Raw genomic sequence first — 16,212 nt, forward strand, 5'->3', positions numbered from 1 at the left:
TTCAACTGACAGACTCTCATCCAACTGCACATACAAATAAGGGGGTCTTTGTTTACAAGTCATTACGTTACTTTTTGTTCCCCTTTGTGTACAAGTAGCCTTTGTAGCCTGGGGTCTATGTATAAAGGCATTTTCTTGTATTTCTTTGTAAATGTTGACCTTTGGACAGCCTTTGAGCTTGTTCTACTGTTTCAAATAGTTCAGCTGGTTGTTCTATTGTTTCAAATTGAGTCCATAGGTTTCAGATGGTCAGTAGTGGGCGTTTCTCCAGGAGGTGAAGCACACATGAGAAGTTCAGAAATAGTGCAGGACAGAATTGGAAAAGCCCACTGTGGCCACATACTACAAATATGATACTTGATTTCCCTCATTAAGAAGCAGAAGGCATCCAGCAGGTTTTAGATTAGTAGGACGAGGTCTTCTACTGACCTCAGCTCAGTCATTGAATAGACCCATAAACAGCAAGTTGTATTTAGGGAAATTGACTAAAGTCTATATCTCAGTCAGTCAGTCATTATAAGGGTGGGACTGTTGCCTTTGGTATCTCTCTGTTTTTGATGCCTGCGGCTTTTGTCCGTCAAAGAAGCACCATATAAGCAAAAGCATAAACAAATATAATAAATATTTAGAAAAGACTGCCCTAGGATCTGTTCTCCAACTACTGCTATCGCTGGATAATCTCCTATTTAGAAAACAACCTGATTTTAAGGTTTAAATTTGTATGTTTGCCATTAATAGTAAGTTATCTGGCAAGCATAATATTGTGCTCCTTGGACAGCTGAGGATACGTCCTCTCTGTATGTGCTATAAAATCTTTCTTCCCCCCTTTTTTGTGTTTTTTTCCCCCTCCTTTTTTTGTATTTTATTGTACTGTTATCGCCCTTTTTAGATGTCTCGCATAATCCAGGTTTATGATGAGGAGAAACCGATTAATGTGCAGGTAAGCGTCGCCAACACACACCGATGACGGGTTAAAGCGCGGTTCAAAGCGGTTCACCTGGGTCCTCAAACGCACTCCTCTAATGTTGTCTTCCTCTCTTCTCCCCCACCCACCTGCTCACCCCCTCCTCTCTCTCCACAATATGGACTCCCAATGTGCACTCTCCTGTCCTTCACCATCACTCACACACACACACACACACACACACTTGCATTTCTCTCTCACACTCCATTCAATTCGCTGTCTCCTACTACTTCTGTCTTTTTAACTCACTCCCTTTTTGATACACAACCACAACCACACACACTCATCACACACTACACACACACATTACACACTACACACACACACACACTTCCCCTTCCTGCTTCTCTTTGTCCTCTCCTCCTCTCCTCCCGTGCTCTCTGACAGGCGGACTCGGATGTGGCGGAGGCTGGGAAGGCCGTGAGTCTGTACTTTGAAGAGAGACTGAAGGAGCTCTACCCTGACCAGAGCTTCCCCCTCGCCCCCGACCACGACCCCTCAACAGACAAGGACAAGGAGAAAGAGGAAGCGGGAGCAGCAGCAGCAGCAGCAGCAGACGAGGAGGTCACCGATGACTCGGACGATGATGTACAGCCGAAACGCAAGCGCTTAAAAACGGAGAAGCCCATGCATATTAAGTGAGAACAAGCAAGAGAGAGAGAAAGAAAGTGACTGAGCCCCCAAGCGTGGGAAAGATGGAAACTGGGATTGCCTGCACACGAACGTGAAGAAAGGAACGGTCTTCCTTTTCATCACCCCACTCATTCTCTTCCTCAGACTCTATAGGTCATGTGCTGGACCTGCTGGCGTATATCAAGTTCCAGTGCTACTTCTTATTCTCCCACTATGAAAAATGCCTTGTTATAAAAGAATAAAACTTTACAAAGTAAAGAGTGTACACCGAGCGGCAAACTGAAACTTTCATGTGCACAGATGACATAGATGGCTGTTGACAGAGGAATTGCTTACAGTTTTGGAACTGTTTTGGCAGATTAAATTAATTAGTCTTTTTTATTATTATTATAATTATTACTATCATTTATGATGCTGTTTGTAAATCTGTTGTGAACAATGCTTTATAAAAGACCATACTCTCTCATCCCCCAATACCCTGATGTATTATAAAGTTTAACATTGAATTGCCTACTGGGTATTTGTATGTGTGAGTGTGTGTCTGTGTGTGTGCGCCTGTATGTTTGTGTGTTTGTTTAAAGTTTAATCGCTGTAAATAACAGAAACCATACAGAAACATGACTAAAGACTGGTTGTTTGGTCATTTACTTCAATAAAAGGTTAGAATGCAATGTTCCCTGTAAACCGCATCCGCCCCGTTTTTTTTTTTTTTTTTTAAAGAAATTAAAGACATGATATTCCAACAAGCCCAGACTGGAACAAATTATAGTGTAGTTTTTCCAGTCAAATAAAGAATTTGTTATGAGGGAAGAGGGAACTTCTGATTGAACATTGGTCAAATGTCGCTTTTATGATCAGCCACATAACAACCCACGATTTAAATGCATCATTGAGGAACAAGAACAGTGTGACAAGATTATCTGTAAATCATTTTCACTTTCTGATGTATATTGATAAACTGTTGTAAGGTGTTATAAATTAATGAATTGTTGTGAAAGGAATGATTCAATTACGCAAACTAGCACTGGTGAAACTAGGTTTACGTTATAGGCTACAAAAAGCAGCCTTGATTGGCGCAGATCAATGCTAGATTCGTCAGAGCCTTCAAACTACTGTTATGACCGCTTAGCCTAACCACTATAAACTCTTGACAGGTTATGTAAAATATGATCGGGCCTACCCACAAGGCAATATATTCTCCACACCAAAAGAAAAAAAGGCATTTACTACTAATGAATGCAGGCTAAGTGCAATGCCAAAAGGTCAAAAGCTCGAGCACAAGCCATTTACGGGTCGAACAGAGGAAGTCCTTTGAAACCAACAATTACGCACGCGTAAGGGCGTTATATAGGCCTAGATGTCAAGTTGTGGCGATTAGACTTCTGGGATCAGCGTTTGTGATTTTATGCTGAATCGTCAAGGCTGGAGGTCAGGTGAAAACGGTCAGCTGATCGTCGTCTCAGTGGCAGGAGTTGGCGATACAGTGTTCTTGGAAGAAGCGTGAAGTCTTCTTTGAAAGGTAAATTCGTTGGAGGACTTCTGTTTTTGTGGGACTGCGTTGGATTGCTTTCGTTAGATTAAAAATCCCCATTGTGTGTTTTTCTGACGAACCATGTTATTACGATAATGCCGTCAAAGAGAAAGTTTTCTCCGAGTGTAATGATGATAGACCGACGTCCTTCGGTCAAAATATAGAGCATGTTAACCTTCTATCAGCCAAATATCACCCTGCTATGTCATTTTATCACGGAGTTACTGGCGATAAACGAGTTTTGATGCGCAAAAGTAAACTCCATTAGCGGTTACATTTTTTTCGATTATCAATGAGTGTTTTTCATTTAAAGGTTTGACTTAATGCTTATTCAGTAGACATCACATTTAGTGATCTCCACAATCCCAGACTTTCATATCGCATGCTGGTTTAGGCTACATGGAAAGCAAAACAAGCTATAGTGACATGTCTGTGTCGGGACGATTGAAACACGTGACCAGGCTGTAACTCCATGTATTTTAATTAAATGCACAAATATATGTGTCTAAACAATCATTTATGGAGGTGAGACATGGAAAAATAGTTTTAGGAAGATGAAAATACATTTGGGCCCACCAGGCAGGGGGTCAAGTTTTCTCATGTTATCCTATGGAGACTGACGGCCGGTGGGATGTACAGTGGCCTAACCCACGTAAAAACCTAGTGAAATGACATTTTCAACAATATAAACATGATATAAATGGGAAAGCTTACCGTTCTATAAACATGGCAGAATCATCCACAGGGCATGATATTTCAAAAAACGCTTACATACACGCTTCACGATGATGGCAATGAGTTGTTAACAGACATGCACAAAGACGTATAGCCCTGCAACAATCTATCTAAAATAAAACCTTTTGGGAGTACCATTCATGATATGTAGTAAAATGTCTAAGTTGTTGGACGTTTATATGGCTTAAACGGTATGTTTCATTCGTCCCCTGTTGTTTAACTGTCCCAACCAGGAGGGACGAATGAAACATTACGCACGTCCCACTTTTGTTGTAATAATTCCTGAACGGTTTTGTTCAAAGCTGAAAATGCATCTGTATTTGACAGAGGACAGATGTAGGTTACTAGTGACCAAATATTAGCGTTCAGTGCGGTACGATCGCTTTGTAAATTACGTTTAGGCTAATTAAAAAGTGTTTCAACTGTCCCGGCTCTCCCCTACAGCTATTTCACGTTTATTTATAATATTTCACTTTTAACGCGCAGGCTATGTGGTGAGGCTAATTTCAGTTTACATTTGAGAATAGTCTACAACAGATGTGGGTTTTTTTACATATGTTTACGGTGTTCACATGGTGGTGAAAAAATGCCAAACTTTCCAGAGAGGCGCGAGGGAGTGGACTCAATTGCTATTTGACAGAGCTAACGTGACGTGTTGATATGTGATGTACGTGTGTGAAATGTGATCATAGACAGTTTGACGCTTTTAATACACATCAACAGATATGTTTTTGTAATTTCACCAGCGCAACTGTTACCTAAAAACTAAAACTATATTATGTTGACCAATCTTTAACCACCGTTTTAACTGTTAACATTAGACAATTGAACCATGTATTTAAATGATTGTAGATGAACCGCTGTATCATTTCGTAATCGATCATGAAATTTCAGGCGACTTGATATTTTACTTGGGATGGTACTGACCAACAGTAGCTGGTAGACACACTCCGCCCCCCGATGACGTCTGAAAATATCATCCAATGACAGTGAATATAAAGATGTTCACTTCCTTTTCCACAGACTTGTGTATGTGTAGGAAAACTGGTGTCCGACGGTCCAAGAGCAAAAAGAGCATTCCCAGAAAGGTAATGATGTTTTCCTCTACCCCTATCCAACCATTGCTGATATGATATAATATGTAGGCTAATTTACGCATGTCTGCTTTAGGCCTACTATATGATTCGGCGGAGGAAAGGTCTTTTGGAAGAGATTTGCTTTGTTTATTTCGCACCACATAGGCTAACGTGTGGAATGCTGAAGGATTTGCTTGCCTTACTTATCAATCGACTTAGGGTGCTTTAACTCGAACGTACCCGAGTGTGATTACTCCCCCCTAGCCTCTGGTCACATTACATTTTGTTTTTATATTTGTCTTCCAGCAGGCATGGTGTCAGATGGAATTCTTTCACGGATCTCAGTCGGGGCAGTTAACGATGGAAATTTCAGCTCTATATGTCCCAATGGATCTGTTTGGGTTTGGGAAGGACTCGGGGAGTGCTCACAGGATGCTCGAGACATGGCCAGTGTTATCCTTGGCCTGCTGTCCATAGTGTGTTTTATGATATCATCGCTCCCGTAAGTCTTCACCCATTTCTTATGTCCTGCTGGCTCTTACTGTTTAGCCTACTCGTTTCTGAATTCTGGCACTTCTCCCTCAACTTTTTGTTCTCAGACAATACTACAGTTCCTGCCGTACAGGTAATATGGACCAGGCTCTGTCCATTTGGTTCCTGTTGCTGTGGTTGTCAGGTGACACATGCAATCTGGTGGGATCTTTTCTTGCCGACCAGCTGCCCCTACAGGTAGGCTGTGTTCCACAGACAGAATTGATCCACCTAAATGATGTTGGTTTCCTGGCTGGAGAATTATCAGTAAAATTGACATGTTATTGGATATTGTTTTCTTCGGTCTGAAAGGCCATTGTATGTTTTGTTTTTGCTGAATCTTTTCTTTTCTCCATTCAGACATACACTGCGGTTTACTATGTGTTAGCAGACATCTTGATGCTGGGACTGTACATGTACTACAAGACAAAGAACAGGTTAAGCGCCAGTGAGTTTCCATTGTGTTTGTATTTACTGGAAGATGGCCTACCCTACAAGCTGACTAGTTCCAATGCACACGAAGAGTTGAATAGACACTGAATAAACACAAGAGCAATTTACTTTTAGCACGTCTAATATGATCCTCTAATTTATTTATTGAGCATATTTCTGAAATGCTTCCTATGTGGTCAGTGCATTAATCTCTCATCATTCCTTTTGCATTCATAGACAATGGCACTTTGAATGCATTTGGTGTGCTTTGCCTCCTGGGGATGTCCAGTCTTGTTGCCCTTCCAGGGTCGACTTTGGACAATCAGGTAGCACCTGTAGCGCATGGCAGCCGAACATTACTTTCAGTATCAGAGGAGATCCCTACGTTGGAGGTAAGGGAAATTACTTATTTGTTCAGTGAAAAAGTATGTTAATTGTGTGTATGTAAAAAGTATCTCTCATGGCAAACTACTTTTGCTATGGTCACATTACCAGGCTGAGGTGACCCGAACCTCTTTCTTTTTTTCATTAATGTGACCGATCTCTCAGGGCTGTTTGGACATAGACATTTTTTCCCCCAATATGATTTGAGTCACTTTGGCATGTGGTCCAATGTCAAATGTATATCCAATATTTTTGGCCCAACCTCTTGGAACAAATGCAGCAGAATGCCATTCGGTATGACATTTGGGAAATCCATCTACCCCGCCTTTTTGGTTGGAAATTATGAAAAATTTCAAGTTGGAAATATCTATCTTATGAATGATCTTATTTTTGGATGGCAGTGACTTGGATTCAAAAGCGTGCCATTGATTGTGCACAGGCTTGCTGTTTCGGTTGATGCATCCACACTATGTTTAGATATACACTCACCGGTAACACCGGGTTAGACACTATTTTGCCTTTAGAATTATATTAATACTTTGTGGCACAGATTCAACGTAGTGCTGGAAACGTTCGCCAGGGACATGATGGCATCACACAGTTACTGCAGATTGGCTGCACATCCATGATGCAAATCTCCTGTTCCACCACATCCCAGAGATGCTCTATTGGATTGAGATCTGTTGACATTTGAGGCCATTTGAGTACAGCGTACTCAAGATAATTTAAATTACCTTTCTTCCCCATTCTGTTGCTTGGTTTGAATTTCAGCAGATCATTTTGGCCATGTCTACATGAATAAATGCACAGTTGCTGCCATTTTATTGGCTGCTAAGACATTTGTTAATATCTTCATGATCAGTTGAATCTAGAAAAAGTGGCCGGTGAGTGTAGGTTACTTGCAGTTATGAATGGGAACTATGAAAATGGGACACATTCTTTCTGAAGAAAAATCGAGTTTGAACAATGAGAGTTGTAATGTACTAACATAGCCGTACTTTGTCTGTCTTTTAAGCTGACGTCCTTCACTACCAGGGAGATCATTGGCTTCACCATTGGGTCTGTGTCCTCTGTTATGTACCTGTGCTCTCGGCTACCTCAGATCTACACTAATGTAAGTAGAACTTCAGCCATATGCTGTGTCTAATTGCAGACCCAAAGGCATGCTGAAAGACCTGGCCTCTTGCTTTTTGCTATCATGTCTTAAACCATAATGTGTATGCTTCATGGCTGTCTAAGTAGTACACATCCATTGTACTCCTTCTCCTAAAATGAGTGTGGCACCCTCCACTTTCGACATTAATTACTTTAGATTATATTGTTCTCAATACAACTCCACACGCCAACATCGCACTTTGCCACCACCGCCGTGTAAATTACGATTCAGTTCTATTTTGTCGGCGACGCTCCATGAAATCCATTGTTCATCCTGTTAAAAACTTTGGCGCTGATGTGTGTGGCAAGTGACCGTGAACTCATCTCGGCGCTCGTGTTCACCGGGCTTAAGCCTCACCTCCAGTCTGGGCCGTCAACAGTGGCAGTCTAACCTGAAGGATGAGGAGGGGAGTGAACTCCAACGAGCCTCCCTCTGTGTACCATTAGTGAATGAACAATAAGGCATCGTTGGAGATGTGGCTGTTTCTTTGTGTGTTCTGATGTAATTCCTCAACTAATCCGGACATTTGAAGATGCTGTCATGTTGCAAACCTATTCAGGCCATTCATTTAGTGGCCGTGGGCTAATGCTGAAAGTGGTTAGCTTTGGTCCATTCATGCCTCATTTTCACCAAATCCAACCCTTCAATTTTTTTGGCAGTACAAGAGAAAGTCCACAGAAGGTGTGTCCTTCTTCCTGTTTGCACTGGTCATCCTGGGGAACACGACCTACGGCCTGAGTGTGCTGATGAAGAACCCGGAAAACGGACAAGGGGAGGTCAGCTACGTGATCCACCACCTGCCCTGGCTGATTGGCAGTCTTGGCACACTCTGCCTGGATGTATTCGTATCCTTTTCAAAGATTGTTTGTTTTGTTCACAATGCAGGGGAGTATTGTTGCACTCAGATGATCTAGAGTTTAACCAGGTACGTTTGAACCAGGAGTTGAAGAGAGAGGAGTAGTTCGCACACTGAAAGAAATGACTTTAACAAAGTCTTCAGAAAGGAGTTTTTTTTTTTCATATAATTTTGGGAGCAAGAGCAGACATTTCAACCGTCCGGCTATTCTCAATGCTCACAGTGAATCAACTGCAGACATGCAATTAACAAGTACCTAGTTGGGTTAAGGGCAATCAAGAGACAGTACCCAGTTGGGTTAAGGGCAATCAAGAGCCAGGTGTGGTGGGAGGGGCTTTAGGCCAGACCCAGACAACAAGTATAGATGCATTTGTTTTTGTTACAACACTTGTAGACATTAATTTAAAAGAGTTAGGGAGATAAAAGTTTTACAAAAAGCATGATAGATTGAAGTCCTCGTTCATCCCTTTTGGACAAAGGCTACCAAGTTCAGAAATCCAGAAACATTCTCTCTGAAGCAGTGTTTTATCCAAGTCCCCGCCTCTCCTTTTAGGCAAGATCATTTCCACACCCAGAAATCTCAGGTCAGCAATGGAGTGCCCTGCAGACTGCAAATGTCGGGCAACAGATGACATTTCATCAGCTCTCCTAATTGTACTCATATGTTCAATTACTCTTGTTCGTAAGGCACTGGTGGTTTTACCTACATACAGCAATGGGCAAGGACAGATTAAAATATACACAACATGGGTGGATTTGCATGTGATGAACTGTTTGATTTTATACGTCTTATGTGTGTGTGGATGCCTGAAGCCTGAAGTTTCAGGTAGTGTGAACATGAAGTGCAACTTTTGCAGGGGGGAAATTACCCTTGGCATTAGAGAGAGTGCTAGGAGGAGGTGACGTGGCAGTGTCGACATGGACCAGCCTATCTCTGAGATTAGGGTTTCTAGAAAAGACACAGAGGTAAATTCTGAAAGAGTTGGTCATCGCTTTTAATTATATGCCAATGAGAATTAACAATGTCACTTGTCATTGTCTGATGTCACTGCTCAAAGGACTATGTCAATTTATGTCTGTGTCTCATTTTGTTTAGAGGTCAAATTGAGTGGTTGTGTATCAGATGCACGTACTTTGTCTAGTGCTCTATCAAGCCAACTGTTGGGATATCGTCTAGAGCTAAAATTTCTGTATAGGATTCTGGCTTGGGCCTCAGTCATTTTTGTCGGAGCAAATCCGGTGCAGTCTGGTGAACTGACTGAAGGGCAGACCTCGTTTCAAAGATGTAGGGTGGGAACTTGTGGCATGAAGTAAACTATTTTTCTCTGTGTCTTTCCTGTACAAAGAGGAGACAATGTTTCCATCAGTAAGTGAAATACAAGTGTCTAAAAAGTTCACACAGGTGGTACTAGCTGAATAAGTAAACTTGATGGATAGCTTAGACGGTTCATATACAAGACAAACAATTCCAATTCAGGTAATGAGCCATGGAAAATCACAAGATAATCATCAATGTATCTTTTGAACAACATGATCTTCACTAAAAAAGGATTGTTATTAAACACATACTGTTCTTCCAAGAAACCAGGATATAAATTGGCATAGTCAGGGGCCATAGTGGCACCCATGGCTGTGCCACTGATCTGAAGGTAATATTGATGTTCAAACAAGAAGTAATTTTTAGTAAGCACTAGTTCAGCCATTTTTACAATTAATTCAGTTGTTAGTCCATCATCATCAGTCCGAAGATCAAGGAAATATTTAAGAGCGGTCAAACCGTCAATGTGAGGGATGTTGGTGTATAAAGAGATTACATCCATAGTGGCAAACATTCTGACTTAAATGACCAATCTGTGATCAACATTTTTTGTCTTTGTCTTTGCAAAGCTTTTCCAGGGCCTGTCTTTCAAATAGTGTCATGTTATATGTAGGAGGAAGATCAAGCTTTCAGGCACCCCCCTACATCCTGATGAAGTAAGACTCCTCAATAAGGGTTTAAGTTTTGTCCCTTGTAAACCTGCTGATTCCTTTACTACTAAAATAGAACTGTTTAAATGTTTTCCCAATCTGAGACTGAAAAGTTACTACAAGGACACAACAACCTCTTTTCAGGCATCCAACAAACATGAGCGAGGTAAATTTAAACCTACAAGCACTTTTTGCCCCCCTGTCTTTAACTCCTCATTAGATACTTTCTGTCGACTTGTAGAACAGTGTAGATTAAGTGATGCTGAGCAATCCTCCTCCTACAAACAGTACGAATAACATGATACTATCTGAAAGACAGGCCCTGGGCAAGCTTTGCAAAGACAAACATATTGTTGTGAAGCCAGCAGATAAGGGAGGTGGTCTAGTGATTATGCCTAAAACCCTCTATGACCAAGATTCTAAGGCCTTTGGTCACGACGCTCCCTAGCTACCTCAGGGACATGTCTGACTTCCTAAAATGTTTATCACAGATTGGTCATTTAAGTCAGAATGTTTGCCACTATGGATGTAACCTCTTTATACACCAACATCCCTCACATTGACGGTTTGACCGCTCTTAAATATTTCCTTGATCTTCGGACTGATGATGATGGACTAACAACTGAATTAATTGTAAAAATGGCTGAACTAGTGCTTACTGAAAATTACTTCTTGTTTGAACATCAATATTACCTTCAGATCAGTGGCACAGCCATGGGTGCCACTATGGCCCCTGACTATGCCAATTTATATCCTGGTTTCTTGGAAGAACAGTATGTGTTTAATAACAATCCTTTTTTAGTGAAGATCATGTCGTTCAAAAGATACATTGATGATTATCTTGTGATTTTCCATGGCTCATTACCTGAATTTGAATTGTTTGTCTTGTATATGAACTGTCTAAGACCATCCATCAAGTTTACTTATTCAGCTAGTACCACCTGTGTGAACTTTTTAGACACTTGTATTTCACTTACTGATGGAAACATTGTCTCCTCTTTGTACAGGAAAGACACAGAGAAAAATAGTTTACTTCATGCCACAAGTGCCCACCCTACATCTTTGAAACGAGGTCTGCCCTTCAGTCAGTTCACCAGACTGCACCGGATTTGCTCCGACAAAAATGACTGAGGCCCAAGCCAGAATCCTATACAGAAATTTTAGCTCTAGACGATATCCCAACAGTTGGCTTGATAGAGCACTAGACAAAGTACGTGCATCTGATACACAACCACTCAATTTGACCTCTAAACAAAATGAGACACATAGACATAAATTGACATAGTCCTTTGAGCAGTGACATCAGACAATGACAAGTGACATTGTTAATTCTCATTGGCATATAATTAAAAGCGATGACCAACTCTTTCAGAATTTACCTCTGTGTCTTTTCTAGAAACCCTAATCTCAGAGATAGGCTGGTCCATGTCGACACTGCCACGTCACCTCCTCCTAGCACTCTCTCTAATGCCAAGGGTAATTTCCCCCCTGCAAAAGTTGCACTTCATGTTCACACTACCTGAAACTTCAGGCTTCAGGCATCCACACACACATAAGAAATATAAAATCAAACAGTTCATCACATGCAAATCCACCCATGTTGTGTATATTTTAATCTGTCCTTGCCCATTGCTGTATAGGTAAAACCACCAGTGCCTTACGAACAAGAGTAATTGAACATATGAGTACAATTAGGAGAGCTGATGAAATGTCATCTGTTGCCCGACATTTTCAGTCTGCAGGGCACTCCATTGCTGACCTGAGATTTCTGGGTGTGGAAATGATCTTGCCTAAAAGGAGAGGCGGGGACTTGGATAAAACACTGCTTCAGAGAGAATGTTTCTGGATTTCTGAACTTGGTAGCCTTTGTCCAAAAGGGATGAACGAGGACTTCAATCTATCATGCTTTTTGTAAAACTTTTATCTCCCTAACTCTTTTAAATTAATGTCTACAAGTGTTGTAACAAAAACAAATGCATCTATACTTGTTGTCTGGGTCTGGCCTAAAGCCCCAGTCTTGATTGCCCTTAACCCAACTGGGTACTGTCTCTTGATTGCCCTTAACCCAACTAGGTACTTGTTAATTGCATGTCTGCAGTTGATTCACTGTGAGCATTGAGAATAGCCGGACGGCTGAAACGTCTGCTCTTGCTCCCAAAATTAAGTGAAAAAACTCCTTTCTGTAGACTTTGTCTCAAGTAATTTCTTTCAGTGTGCGAACTACTCCTCTATCTTGTTTTGTTCACAAAACATTACAAGGGTGCCAACACCTCTTTATTACGTTTGATTCATGTTATCAAAACAATTTGAAAATGCTTCCCCTTATGCTAGGTCAACCGGTCAGATAGCTTGGTGTTTTTTAACTTGCAAATGTTCATGTTTCCGGTTCTGTCCTTGACTTGTCTTTGCACAGATCTCTTTGCAGTTCATGACTTACAATGGCAAGCATCGAGACTTGGTCTCCAGTGATGAAAATGCACCTCTCCTTGGCAACTAAGACCAACTGTCAGTGTGCTAGACTGTAGAAACCAAATTTATTTTAGTTCTTGCTTTTATTTTTTTAATCATATTTAAGGGTATTATGTTTTTATATCATCAGACTTGACTGGTAATATTCTATGGGGGGTATAGAAGTTTTTTTTTTTCCCCTTTTATATGCTCTTAATTGTTTTAATGTTGAAAAGGGACCTCATTAAAAATGAGAATTCTTGTGAATACAGCGAACATTTGCACAAAGCCTTTTCTGATGACCCAAGTTACGTTAGTTAAGTATTTTTAAAATAAGAGCAAGGTCGCCCTCCAATGGTTTACTCTTGTACTACTCACAGGATTGTTATGATTATGGCCCACATTGTTCTCACTTTTTTTCTTAATTTCTCTGTTTAATCACTATTTCCAATGACTTTTCAATGATGTGATGCAGTATTGGTACTTTAATTTTATGAATGTACTTTAACTATCGTCATTGTAAAGTTTTTCCAATGATCACGGATTGTTTACAGAATTGGTAGGAGTGAGGGAAGGTGAACTGCTTTGTTTCCCCTTGTATTCTCTTTGTCCTGTACGATATATATATATATATATACACACACACACACACACAAACAAATGCCTTGGAATATTTGTCAGAAAAGGTCGCACAGAACTGTGTACTAAAGATTTTTTTGAGACAAACATGCCTTGCTTGAGTTTTTTTTTTTTTTTTTTTTTTTTTTTTTCCGTTCTTTTTTTTTTTTTTTTTCCTTCTTGAATTTCCAAAATTGAAACAAAATTGATCTTCTGGACAGACCTCTGCCTAAATTTGGAAGTGTGTATGTTTAACAGACATGTTTCACTCTGATGCCCCATGTAAACATCTCTGCATGAATGTTTGGTCACAAAACCACACAGAGCATTACAGAGTTTAACAAGTTTTCTTTGCTGTAAACCCTGCATTATTGTAAGCACATACTGTCCCCGCTAATGACTTTGACTGGTACATAATTGGTACATTAGCGATTGCTGGATCATAATGACTTTATTGCTGGTTTTCTGTAAGGCAGTCTTAATACAGGATGTTCAGTCATTATACCATTAAAACAAGTTGGCATCATAATGACTTCATACAGAAAGGTGGAGGTTGTGTGTGCTGTTGCAGTGTTCCTAATTATAATAGGGTCATTCATCTAATGTGTATATTTCACCTGCTGTCCCCTGACACTAGCAGCCTAATTTCCACTAAGGCTTGTAAAGAAGGCCCTGTCATCTTGTTGCTGACCGATGACTCAAAACCTGGCCTCGAAAAGGACCAGAGGCCCTTCTTATGCAATCCTTGCCCAGTGTCCAGTTATGCGTTGCCACAGACCCGCGATCCTCCTGGCTGGCTGGCCGGCGCAGGCTAGAAGACGCCGTCCTGGGGTTAATGCTGCCATTTATTCTGCTGGCTTCCAGGAAAATGGAGCCATGTTACTGCTCATTACGGGAGTTATTGTCATCAGCGTCCTGTTAGCCAAATGGACAGTGGGGTCAAGATGCTGAACTTGGAAATGTCCCCCCCCCCCCCCCCTCTCAGGCTGAGGCTACCCCTTCTACACTCCCAAGTGAGGGACATGGAGGGCCCACCCAGAGAGAGAGAAAGGAGGTCAGAACAGCTATCTCTGTAAGGGGTCATGCAGATGAACTGTGTGTGCGTGCGTGCGTCCGTGTGTGTGTGTCCGTCCGTGCGTGTGATGTGTGTGCATATGCGTGTGTGTGTGTGTGTGTGTCGTATATTTTCAGTGCAGCTTGGGGTATAATTCAGAGGTGACAATGGTCAGGAGGAGTAGGAGTGTGTTTGTGTGTGTGTGTGTGTGTGTGTGTGAGGGTAAATGGAGGTTACTGAACTCCTTAATGACAGAGGTGGTAGTAGGAGTGTGTTTGTGTGTTTTAGGATTTTTGGTGCTGTTGAGCTCTGAACTGGCAACACAAGGGGAGTGGGAGACTTGGGGGTTGGATTCTGAAATGACAGTTTTGTGTGTGTGGAGGGGATATCTAATATATGTGTGAGTGTGTGTGTGTGTGTGGAGGGGATAACTGATATATGTTTGTGTGTGTGTGTGTGTGTGTGTGGAGGGGATAACTGAGTTTTATATATGTTTCTGTGTATGTGTGCGGGCATGTGTGTGCGTGGAGGGGAGTGACAGAGCACTGTGTGTATCGTGGCACGCCGTGGTTGTGAAACTGTGGAAATAAATGGGTTCTCACTGCGGCGGCAGGAAGAAGCAGTGATAGCACACGGACATCCATCACCAAGATGAGGCCAGGCTGTTTATAAACACGCCACTGCTGGGAATGTCCTAATGAGACGACCCATTCACACACACACACACACACACACACACACAGCCCAGGGCTGCTCTCGCGGATCGCACACTCACAACCACTGCTAAATGCTCGGACACGTTTCACGTTCACTACCTGAGGTTTCTTTAACCTCAAACCTGTATACACACTCACAACACGCAATCTGCCTTGTGTTAAAAAATGGAGCTCACCCGGCTGTGTGTGATGCCATTTAACTCCCTGGGAAACGTCAACTATCCCGGGGATGCGAGATACTGTACAGTAGTTCTGTAAACAGCCCACTCAGTTTGGGGTAAATTCCATATCAAATCCCACTCTGTCATAAACATATCAAGTGAAGAAGTTTGCATAGGGACTGTGTTGAGCTGATATCATTAAGTGAGAGTGACAAGTGATGATTAGTCTGGTGGTCTTAATGCTGAGTTGGGTTGTGAAAAGAGTTTTTATCCAATGGCGGCAAATTGGGCTGTTAAAAATATACTGAAAGATTTGAGATACAAGCATGAGTGGTTTCTGTTTGAGAGGGAGTACTGTTTGTTCTCTCTTGGTGTGTGTGTGCGTGTGCGTGTGTGTGTGTGTGTATGTGTGTGTGTGTGTGTGTGTGCGTGTGTGTGTGCGCGTGTGTGTGCGCGTGTGTGTGTGTGTGTGTGTGCGTGTGTGTGTGTGTGTGTGTGTGTGTGTGTGTGTGTGTTTGGCAAGAGTAGGATAACAGAGGTTGGACTGCAGTCAACATTACAAATGTAAGAGGAGGAAAATCAAGAGGATACTGGGAGAGTGACCACTCTGGACAGCAGATCACGGTAAGTGCATAGCAATCTCCTACTGCCTAGCAATCTCTTACATTCCTCTGGAAGTCGTTCACCAGACAACTTTCAACATTAGATTGTTGGTATGTACAAAGACTTTGCATATTAAGTGGTATTACAAGTCATCATTAAGATGTCGTTAAAATGTTTTGTTTCTAAGGTAATGGTCCCGGTAGTGCATCACGTGATGATATTTATGATTATGGAGTAATGTGGAGCTAAATCTACTTTTAATGTAAATTGGGATGAGGGTGATGCCGTGGTCTACTGGTTAGCGATTCGGACTTGTAAGCGGAGGGTTGCCGGTTCTATCCCCGAC

At 41.6% G+C, this 16,212-nt stretch overlaps 2 protein-coding genes across 6 annotated transcripts in view; both read left to right on the plus strand.

The window, feature by feature from the left end:
- trim33 (tripartite motif containing 33) overlaps positions 1 to 2,281 on the plus strand; it is a 35,997-nt gene extending 33,716 nt beyond the window's left edge. For 2 of the 4 annotated variants that reach the window (XM_076277331.1, XM_076277332.1), the window contains 2 exons: positions 890 to 940; positions 1,352 to 2,281. In XM_076277331.1, the coding sequence (XP_076133446.1) occupies positions 890 to 940; positions 1,352 to 1,606 (306 nt within the window). In that variant the 3' untranslated portion in view covers positions 1,607 to 2,281. The remainder of the gene's footprint in view (positions 1 to 889; positions 941 to 1,351) is intronic. The other 2 variants (XM_076277333.1, XM_076277335.1) reach the window with 1 other exon arrangement.
- Positions 2,282 to 2,925: 644 nt separating this feature from the next.
- slc66a1 (solute carrier family 66 member 1) lies at positions 2,926 to 13,881 on the plus strand. Of its 2 annotated transcripts, none has more exons than XM_076276707.1 (9): positions 2,926 to 3,116; positions 4,887 to 4,951; positions 5,249 to 5,441; positions 5,539 to 5,668; positions 5,831 to 5,918; positions 6,140 to 6,294; positions 7,302 to 7,400; positions 8,102 to 8,287; positions 12,680 to 13,881. In XM_076276707.1, the coding sequence occupies exons 3-9, from the start codon at positions 5,251 to 5,253 to the stop codon at positions 12,761 to 12,763; spliced, it is 933 nt and encodes a 310-aa protein (XP_076132822.1). In that variant the 5' UTR covers positions 2,926 to 3,116; positions 4,887 to 4,951; positions 5,249 to 5,250; the 3' UTR covers positions 12,764 to 13,881. The 2 variants fall into 2 exon arrangements, with proteins under 2 accessions (XP_076132822.1, XP_076132821.1); XM_076276706.1 differs by having other exon boundaries at positions 2,927 to 3,116; positions 5,246 to 5,441.
- Positions 13,882 to 16,212: the final 2,331 nt, after the last annotated feature.

This window comes from Alosa pseudoharengus, unplaced genomic scaffold (assembly GCF_046254945.1).
Source record: "Alosa pseudoharengus isolate Yale_2024_CS ecotype anadromous, Long Island Sound unplaced genomic scaffold, YU_APseudo_1.1 YU_APseudo_1.1_scf_9, whole genome shotgun sequence".
Classification (NCBI taxonomy): domain Eukaryota; kingdom Metazoa; phylum Chordata; class Actinopteri; order Clupeiformes; family Clupeidae; genus Alosa; species Alosa pseudoharengus.